General features: G+C 45.1%; 4 protein-coding genes across 4 annotated transcripts; 3 read left to right on the forward strand and 1 right to left on the reverse strand.

Moving 5' to 3' along the window:
* Positions 1–594: 594 nt before the first annotated feature.
* SARC_07716 (hypothetical protein) lies at positions 595–2,474 on the forward strand (the record flags this gene model as incomplete). Its single annotated transcript, XM_014298323.1, has 4 exons — positions 595–737; positions 1,113–1,625; positions 1,987–2,116; positions 2,361–2,474. Coding segments are annotated over 4 exons (900 nt in total), but the record flags the coding sequence as incomplete, so codon positions are not given.
* A 714-nt stretch (positions 2,475–3,188) lies between these two features.
* On the forward strand, positions 3,189–5,601 carry SARC_07717 (hypothetical protein). The gene is made up of 2 exons (XM_014298324.1): positions 3,189–4,187; positions 4,518–5,601. Exons 1-2 carry the CDS (start codon positions 3,197–3,199, stop codon positions 5,567–5,569), a joined length of 2,043 nt encoding a protein of 680 aa, XP_014153799.1. The 5' UTR covers positions 3,189–3,196; the 3' UTR covers positions 5,570–5,601.
* Positions 5,602–6,158: 557 nt separating this feature from the next.
* SARC_07718 (hypothetical protein) lies at positions 6,159–8,621 on the forward strand. The gene is made up of 2 exons (XM_014298325.1): positions 6,159–7,669; positions 8,003–8,621. The coding sequence occupies exon 1, from the start codon at positions 6,282–6,284 to the stop codon at positions 6,870–6,872; it is 591 nt and encodes a 196-aa protein (XP_014153800.1). The 5' UTR covers positions 6,159–6,281; the 3' UTR covers positions 6,873–7,669; positions 8,003–8,621.
* SARC_07719 (hypothetical protein) lies at positions 7,811–9,984 on the reverse strand (the record flags this gene model as incomplete). The annotated part of the gene is made up of 3 exons (XM_014298326.1): positions 7,811–8,573; positions 8,792–9,232; positions 9,855–9,984. The coding sequence occupies 3 exons, from the start codon at positions 9,982–9,984 to the stop codon at positions 8,362–8,364; spliced, it is 783 nt and encodes a 260-aa protein (XP_014153801.1). The 3' UTR covers positions 7,811–8,361.
* Positions 9,985–10,117: the final 133 nt, after the last annotated feature.

Genomic DNA, 10,117 nt, shown 5'->3' on the forward strand with positions numbered 1-10,117 from the left:
TATATATATATATATATATATATATATATATATAATACGTGTGTATGCACATTTATCACACAAATACAATATATCTGATTCTCTAAAGTAATTGATTCATTTTTTCTATTTTGAATTTCAGAATGTGACTCAAAACACTCGGACACTTTTGCCGAAGTTCTTCGGGCTCTTCAACTTTCGATCCAAATTTGGCAAGAACATCCGAATACTCGTTATGAATAACATTTTACCTACTAATTTTGTGTACCACGAGCGTTATGATTTAAAGGTAATGTACATACCTCGCTGGATTTCCATGTTTATTCCTGTTTCTGCATTCTCGAACAAGAATAATATACAGTCAGATGCACAATTGCATGCGATATCAGCTGTTTAAACATCTTTCTGCGCACCTGCGTCATCTTTCATATTCTCAACGATCAAATTATGTACACCAATACATTTGCATAGTATACACACAAATTAGTTTTCTCGATTCAGTCTACATTCATACTTTACAATCGGGAACTAATTCACTTACTTCAGTTCACAGTTATGCTATACACTTTGTGATACGGTTGACATGCTTCGATTCATATGTTTGCGTATTTGCAGGGCTCGACATGGGCCAGAGTAGCTAGTCCCAAAGAACGTAAGAAGCGATCGCCTACTCTTAAAGACTTGGATTTTATAAGTCTGCATTCAACCGGTATTCTACTTTCCGAAGAAACTTATAACGCTTTCGCACGCACACTCAGGTATTGATAATTGCCAACAAGCATAGCTGAGTTCATTTGTCTGAGACCACTTTGTTTTATCTACAAATCCGTGGTTTCTGTATTTACTTATACCTTACTATGATTGAAGTTGATATTCGTGAGATCGCGCTCTGTAGTTTTACGGAGCCTCGCAAAATTCTATTCACGTTCCGTCGATAACTTTGTATAAATTACTGGATACTTAGAAGATTCAAGTGCTGCGTTCAGCCTGCATAAAACCTTGATATTCATCAGTACCGTGGTACCCTTTTTGAGTATCGTTCTGCAATCTCATTCCGTTGTTCTGAAAATTCGAGTCAATATTCTCAGTCGCAATCCTACAATACCCTGAAAATCATCTCATTGTATAAACAGGCGCGATGTGCGAGTGCTGACCTCGTTTGGCATTATGGACTATTCGCTGTTGGTGGGTGTGCATTTTCTCAGCGACAACAGTGCACGGGCGTTGCACCAGTCAACAGATATGTCGGACGCCCAACCCAAGCTTCGCGCACGCACCCCTACCATACCCGAAGCAGAGGCGGAAGATATCGACGAAGATCATACAGACGGATCTACACACACACACACACACACACATATAGACACATCACACGATACATCATCACATACCACGGAGCATGAACACAGGAGAATTGTCACCAATCAAGACTCAGAAAAAGGTAGAGGTGGGGCCAAGGTGGGTGCAGATGGAGATGCTGGGCACACAGAAATGTCGCATGACGAGCATATTGGTCCCACGTCGACCACCGGAAATGCAGCGGCCGCACTTCCCCACCAACAGTCGACTGTGCGAGCGCATAAGTACAAGTTCAGCTCCATGGCAGAGACACTATCCATGCACCAGGCCAATGAAGGGGATCTGGGGTATGTTTATTAGCTCTGAATATAGAATGGTGGGTTGTTTAGTTTTATCGTGCTCAACCTTTAAACCCGTGATCTTGTGGGAACGCAATGTTTCCTTTTTCTGGCACACCGATTTCGTGACAGGGGCGTTATAGGTTGGGATAGGGCGCATTTCCACGAATATATTTGTGCGTGTGTTGATTTATATGAGTATGCGATTAGGGTCAAGTCAGCACACGTCTTTTATACGTATTGTCTTCGATAAGAGAATGTCAAGTACGTGTGGACGAGCTTCGTAAGACTGTGTACGCAGGTTGACGATGCATCACACTATATGATTGTATTGGTATGTTGTACTGACCCATTGTACTCCTCCATACAGCGAGGGCCTCCTGGGCTTCACATCGACGGGAAAGCCTTTACTTCTCTTCATTGGGGTTATCGATGTTCTTCAAAACTACGCGATAGCAAAGAAGTTAGAGCACACCTTCAAGGCCGTCATGTATAACTCGGTATGTCGAGCTGTGAAATACTGATACATCTGTTGTTGTTCATCGTTGCGACTGGAAATTTTCATCATTCCTATGCGAACAGCTTATGACACTTTGCCATGCAGCAAGCGTATGTGCATTAGGATTTGGAGAGTGTCCTTATTTTGCCAGTGTAGTCCCGCACTCTTCTTCGCAATTGAAGTAAGCCTACGCACAATTCATTAATCTTCGTGCGTCGTATCGTGTGCATCTCTGATCTTCGCAGAAAACCGTGTCAGTGTGCAACCCAGATTACTACGAATGCCGATACCTACAGTTCTGCCTCGACTTTGCGTTCCGGCCGATGACTGTGGAGCAACTACGTGGCATGGCAAGGTAGGTGTTGAGAGGATCGCCCATGTATGTCTCACACTATGAATGAGTGGGTATCGCAAAATAACGTATGCCCACAAGTTGTTGCACTCTGTACAACGAAGAGGATGTTTCGCAAGGTCTTATGAACATAAAAAAAAGTCTTTACTGTGATCGACTGGGCTGCACTGTCGCACTTTATAGCGGGAGGGGTTTGCTTGAAACACCCTTGACGCAATTCTCACACTCTTGAAAAGATTTACTCTGTGGATTACCAGTGAGTTTTCAATTAGAAATCCTACTTGAGGATGCGGATCATACCAACCGCACTTTAATATTTGAAAGCTTTGTTTCGGACGCGTATGTTATATCGTCTGTTTGTTATGTGTTTAGCGCTGGTGCTAAAATCTATCGGTACTCTCGAGAAAACTTGGGGTTTAATATAAAATTCGAAAGGAAGTGGATAGAGTGATTGTCATAGCGATCTCTGTACCTGTGTATAATCCACCCAATTGTCGCGAACCCTCCACTCTCTTTTTAGTACAAAATTCTGCGCGATTGATATAAGATACAAAGCCCTCGACAATATTTATGATAGAGAGTCCCAGGACCATTAAAATAAAATACAATACGCTCAAAGGGGATACTACCAATCTCACAACAATACTTTAACCAGTACTGCGCATCTTACATCAAACGCTTTCATCTCACAGGGAGTTCTCCAGGAGCGATGCCACATCAATTTATCGCATGAATCGGCTGCAACAACTCGTGGAGATGCAAGACGAAGCCCTTGCGGTAAGCAGCACTCACTCCGACGACTATACGCCGGCGAACACCTTAACTAACGAAGAAAAGCAACTGCAATCTGCTGAGGAGGCCAGTGGACGTAGCGCAAATGTGCGCACACCCCATGTCGACTTTGCCGATCTGGCGCGTGACCGGGAAGACGCTCGTCTGGATGCCGAGGCTGAGAGGAAAGGGAAGGAACCTGCTATTGTGAGGCCGGATACAGGCATGCAGTCGGATGAAAGCTCTGTATCACCGGTGCCACGGGATGTGTCTGCCTCGGGTGATAGCGATTATAGTGCGGGAGAGATGGCGGACCGAAGTTCGCCCGTGGTAGCTAACGGCTCTACTAGCCCGACTGCTGACCACCAGAATAATACTCCACACGCACAGAGTATGGGAGTGGAGCAGGATACAACTAAACCGAATTCACGTGAATTGCCCAATATCCGGGTAGATCTCATAAGCGGGGATGATATAAGCCTTGATGCGTTAAGCGAAGGGGTGACGAGGTTACCGTCTAGCGTGCCGGGTGCGGGCACGAATCAAAGTGCTTCGAATAGCAAGAGTAAAGGCGCGAGGACCAATCAGAAGGCGCCGAATACAAATCGGGGAAAACACATACGCGCGCGTTCGACTACCGGCGGATTCACTGACAGTCTGCCCAGCTTGAGTGAGGGGAGGAGGCGGGGTAGGGCCAACTCGTACTCACCTGTACAGCAGTTGAGTGTGAGCTTAGCGTTAACCGCAGCCACGCCCAATGACGAGCCAGAAGAGCGCAAGAAAGCGAAGACGAGCTCTGATGCTTTACCAAGTAGCGCTGATGCGATTAAATCGCGATTGGGAACGGGAGGGAACTTGAAAATCGACACGTCCTTTAGAAAACGGTCCCAGTCGTATGGATCGAATATGAATGCGCTGGCGGGCGGGAATGGCGGTGTCAGTACACAAGGTATGCCTAATGACTGATCGTACAGGCCTCGCATGCGAATACTCTGAGTTCGTGACGCGTGCGCAGTTACGTATGTGCATGGTACAGAGCTGAGTGATGTTTTGGAACAGGTGTCAAATCTGTTTTCTGGTTGCATTAGTGCCTCGAAATTCATCTACAATTTACACCGGCTCTATGTTGAAATCAGATGCACTATTCTTTCGCGGCCCAATATGTTGTTGTTAACATATATTTCCTATTTGTTCGACTCCTATTTCACCCACTCACACCAACTTGGCTATGTCTATGAACTCAATCCCCAAACAACTTTGAATTCACCTTTCCATTCAGATGAGGGCAATCAGGTCCAACACACTAACAGCATGTCTCCACTATACAACTCAGCCAAGAAATTCGACAACCGGCGGGCGAGTTCAGTCAGCGGAACGCTCAACCACAACGACAAATCCCTCAACAACACCTTCAGCTTCTCAAACGACCACCGAGCAAGCATGTCGCAATCACAACCGGGCAACACCAATAGCAGCACTAGCACCACTTTACAACGCCAGGACTCGTTGGAGAAGTTCCTGAGTGTCAAAAGGCTGTCTCAGATCGGTTCACAGTACGGCTTTGCCGCCTCGAGGTCACCCTCGCCTCCGCTCTCAAGCGATGCCAACAAGCTCGGCGGCACAAAGAGTCAACCAAGTATATACAGGAACAGGGCTCCCGTCTCAGAATCCCCTACCTCAACAAGGAATAGGAGCGGGAATATGTTGAGGGCAACAAGAATATACAGCAGTCAGGATGCGCTCCAAACCTTTTCCACCAACAGCTCTAATGCGAGAAGTAGGGCCAGGTCTACGACTGCCTCATTCATGGGAAGCGCTTCTATCCCAACAAACATCGCAAGTGACGGAGTTTCTTCACATGCAACAAACGAGAGTGCCTCATCATCGGAAGGTAAAGGACTCGAACGCAGTAGTAGCACCGACTATGACAGTGACAGGCACTACGGGTCAGCAATATCCGCGATCTCTGATGCTGATAGACGGTTACAGTCAGATACAAATCCAGAAACTGCTTCACCTACAGAAATAAAGGTAAACTCCCTGGTAGACTCTCAAGCGAGCCAGGAACACAACGCATCTGACCCCACAAGCGAGACCGCTTTGCCGGGCTCTCCCACTAGCAGTGACGCTCCACAAGTATGTAGTGGTGTAGATGCGGATGTAAGACCGAGAGAGGATAGGACTGTCCTGGGAAGCAGCAGCACCAACTCGACCAACAGTACAGCTAACCAGGCGAATCGTTCGAGTATTAGACAAAATATGCGACTACCGCCGAAGCTGTCGATTGTGCCTCCGAGCGATCCCTTGATAGTCGCAGATGAGGACGGGTGAATGATGCAATAGGAATTCAAATATAAAAGCAGACAAAAAGTAACGCTTTCGAGTATATCAAATAGCTAGGCATATTGAATGTTTCTTGTGAGTGTTTTGTTTTCTTACTCGATGTATATTCGGAGTGAACTGCGCCCGCTAGAGCGTTCATAGTTCATACTGTTTGTCATATCAATTGCTGAATTTGTTATACTCAACACCTGGAGCGGGTTCAACACTTCAACATTTATCCCGCCTGCTGTTCGCAGTTGGCGTGCTCGGTGCTAGTCAGGATGAGCACTCTTTGAGTGGTTTTCTCACCAGAAGGCTGAAGAGCCTGCTATTGTGCTCTCGCCATGTGAGAAAGACGGATCATAGTTCAGGAGGATTATATATTTAGTTTTTTTCCTGAAATAAATCCTCTGCTGCAAAAAAAAGGTGACGTAAGCTCAACATCTAAATATACAACGAGCAGATTTTAATATAATAGATATTCAGACTTAGTCTAATTTGCACCAATCGTATTCAGTTTATTTTGTGTGTAGGTTAATATGACAAATGAAGTATAAACAGGAAAAATACAGGCCACGGCATGCATGCGACGACAAGAGTACAGGCCACGACACGGCATGCACTACGTGATTAAGACTAGAGAGTGGCTTAAAAGGGGCCCTCATATAGTCTACATGTGCAGATACCTAATGATATCTGTATCATCTACCAGTGTAGTACAATGGAAGTCCCCGACACACACGAATGCATCGAGCAGATACTCGATCACACCAAGATACTCTACACTAGATGCTTCAAAGATGCAGAGCCGGACTTTGAGCACTTCTTCTATCAGGTGCACAGCCTGCTTAAGATAGCCATCAAGCTATTTGCTACACTCAAACGCACACACGAGGGCTCTGGAGGTGCCGTGCATGCAAGTACAAGAGCGATGCTGTCGTATGTGCAGTACATGCGCAACCATCAGGATGACTTTACGGGATTACCAGAAGCAGCACGTTTGTGCAGGAAGGGAATACAAGAACTGCTGAATCATACGGAGAAAACATACTTTCCGGTGGTCGATTGCGTACTTCCGTGTAACATGGCGAATAATTGTAAGCCTGAGACGGGCGTGGCCTGCCGGGTGACGGAAAGTAAACGTAAAGCGAAATGGGAGGGGAATAGCAAAGCGACAAATATAGCTAACAAGGATACGGCCAACACTGTGTCATTTGATCATACGCAAGACTCTAAGCGAACGAAAGTGGCCGCTGGGGAAGCGAAGTATACGCCACGTACTGGTGTGGATACAATTAATATTGATGACTGACAAGACAGTAACTACTATTTGTGCCTGAATATGTCAGCAAGTATATTTCAGTACTGGAGATCAATCAGAGATCAATCAGTCGCATGGAAGATGCTAGGCGCTTGAAAGTGGCTTTCACCCATACACCGCGCACTGGTGTGGATGTCATTAATATCTGTGCCTGAATATATCTGCAAGTATACTTCAGCACTGGATCAGTTTGTCGTTTGGAAGTTGCTAAGCACACAAAAGTGGCTTTCACCTCATACGCCGCGTACTGGTGTGATACCATTAATATCATTGCCTGAATATGAGCACGTATATTGCGATACAATATACAATGTTACAGTATCAACTAATGGGGTGTTGATCACACCTTCTGGCGAGGCCACGTATATTCCGCGTGCTGGTGTAGGTTTTTTAATATCACGGACTGGTGACAATCAGCGAGTATATCACATTGCTGTCTTAACTAGTCGCGCTGAAGTCACTGGTGAATCGAAGTATATTTTGTATTACAGTGTCGACCGAAATCAACATTTGGTATGTGTCAACTGGTCGAGTCGTTGGGATGTTGGTGCGCAGTATCGTTGTAGTTGACTCACGTATCGCCGAGAGATCATAAGCGCAAAACGTGTTTTCTGCTTACATTCAAGCTTATGCGTATTATTAAAGGTGGTGGATGTGTATTGATTGATTGAGTTTTGTGCATCCCAGCAGTATTAGCACTGAAGTGGACGTGACCCGAAAGTGTCTGCTATCCGGAAGTGACGGCGGATGGTACTAGTTCGATCTATGCCAACAACTGTACTCTATCGGTATGATGTATGGCATTTCTACATTAGCCCTGCCAAGTGTCCTTTAGTTGCGCAACGAGCCGATTAATGCACCTTCGTAAAGTCTCCAGATTGTTCCACTATTTTGCGCATAGACTCCAGCCCAGGTGTGTCAGTTTGGGGCATAATTAGTGTGCCTATTATAAGATACAATTGTGCTTACGGGGTGATGGATTTTTCAGGTCTATTGAATGTACATGACCACCCAGAATTGGAGAAGGTGTATCCAGCTACGACATACAATGAGGGGTTAATCACAAAACTCGTACTGTGTGAATCAACTCATTTGGGGTGGTCTGCTATTCTCTATTCCAGTTGCTGAGGAGCTGTGTGCTGCCAAGCACGAATAGCACCGATTAAATTGGGCCGCTGCACTTCTCAGGCGATGAAAAGGTCTCTGAGCATACAGAATGGACGTGTGAGATGTAGCGGGTGTGATATCGGGCGCACGCGACTTCTTCACAATTGCAAATACTCCTCAATACACTCTCACGTTATTTTCGAGGATCAAAGAGAATTGGTTGATACTTCCATCTATCTGGTTAAACCAATTCGCAATTTCCAACGAGCGAAAGCAAAAGGCTATAGGTCTATACTTGCCTTCCAAACAGACAATTCTGAGGAAACGTATTCCATACACTTTCATATCCTACTGGTATTACAGAGGAAATACTTTATTGCTGAGTGGGGAGGATAGGCACATCGGGATTGCCAGCTGGAAGTGTGGGCTGCACCAGCGTAATGTCCTGTACAGTCTCTGCGGTGCTATTGACCTGTTCAGCAGATGACGCACCTGGAGTCGAACTCTCTGTGGAACTCTCTGTGTTCAAGACCACGGTGTTGGTTTCACCAGTGGTAGGGATGCTGGCCGAACTCTTGGAGGTATCTGTGGCAATAAATAGAAGTGACGTCGTGGTTCAATTGGGCGTGTAAGCAGTTCATAGCGTGACTCACGCCATGGATGCAATTTCAACAATATAATGCTCAAATACACACACACACACACACACACACACATATATATATATATGATACAATAGTATAATAATATAGTATATACATACTAAAACTGTCTTTCCATCACAAAAAACCCAATATGCACACCTGCATGAGCCTGTCCATGAGGGGCTGTTGTCTGGTGTGACTGGTTAAGCTCCGGTCCGGCCAGTGGTGGTTGGGTTGACTGCGGAGTCATCCCTTCCGTGCTATACGGCTGCGTTGCAGGTGTATGCGATTGTGGCATTGCACTTTGTGGCATTGCACTTGGCGTAACACTCTGTTGCAGTGATGGTACTGGTGCCTGTGCCTGTGCATGTGGTGGCTGTTGTTGGGTCACCTGCTCTTTGTGTTGATGTGTGTGTTGCTGTGGTGGTTGTGCGAATTGCTGCGCGTGTTGTGGTTGGTGTGGTTGGGTTGCTTGTTGGGCTTCTTGTGTTTGTTGTTGTGATTGCTGTATCTGTTGTTGTCGTCGTCGTTGTTGTTGTTGTTGTTGTTGGTTTTGCATTTGCTGTTGTGGTACTTGGCTTTGCAATGCGGAGGTTGGCACTATAAATGCGAAATAAGTAGAAATAAGAAAAAAGCTCGATGCGAATATTGATGCGGAATGTCAAATAATTTCAAGGTACATTGTACGCCAGTATACTGTTCTGGATGGTGTAACAGATATTTGACAAGTGTTTGCAGTGGGGAATGCAATTATATGCAGCCCAATAAACAAATATCAAGTGTATTGCATTGAAGATATACCCTTCTGCAGCGCTCTGAATGTGGGAAGTGGTGAAATGAAGTTTTTCTTTCTCGAGCTGCGCTCTTACGCAGGAAAATTTCCGACACCGTAGTGTTAGAAAATACAATCATATTCGTTTTGATCTGTACGTAGCCTATGCGACACACGCGGTCACATTGTAGTAGCATTCCGCATCTAGATCTTAAAACCCATGCAATCACGCTAGATTATTATGATAAAAACGAACGATTTCCTCGCGACGTATGCGATATGTAGGCGGGTGGCGAGTGGTGACAATCTAATTAAACTGCGTTGAGAGACCTTTGGATCAACACCACACAACTCGACGGAATCCAACCGTATGCCTTATCGTGTAGATGCAATGCGACTTAACCACGAAACTGGAGTGTAGATATCAAAATCGAGAACGAAACACATTACTTAAAGTGTTATCGTGTGCATCAACAGAGATATTGGCCTTATTTGATGATTCTTGATCCGAACCAAATTGTGTGCGTGTTGGTGAAGCGTGCGAAGCAACATCCGTCACTAGGTAAGTCGTTGGTACCATCCTAATATATATGTCTGGGTCTGTATATGCACGTTCTTATATATATATATATATATATATATATATATATATATATATATATATATATATATATATACTACACACACACACACACACACACACACACACGACA

This window comes from Sphaeroforma arctica, assembly GCF_001186125.1.
Source record: "Sphaeroforma arctica JP610 unplaced genomic scaffold supercont1.631, whole genome shotgun sequence".
Lineage (NCBI taxonomy): Eukaryota > Ichthyosporea > Ichthyophonida > Sphaeroforma > Sphaeroforma arctica.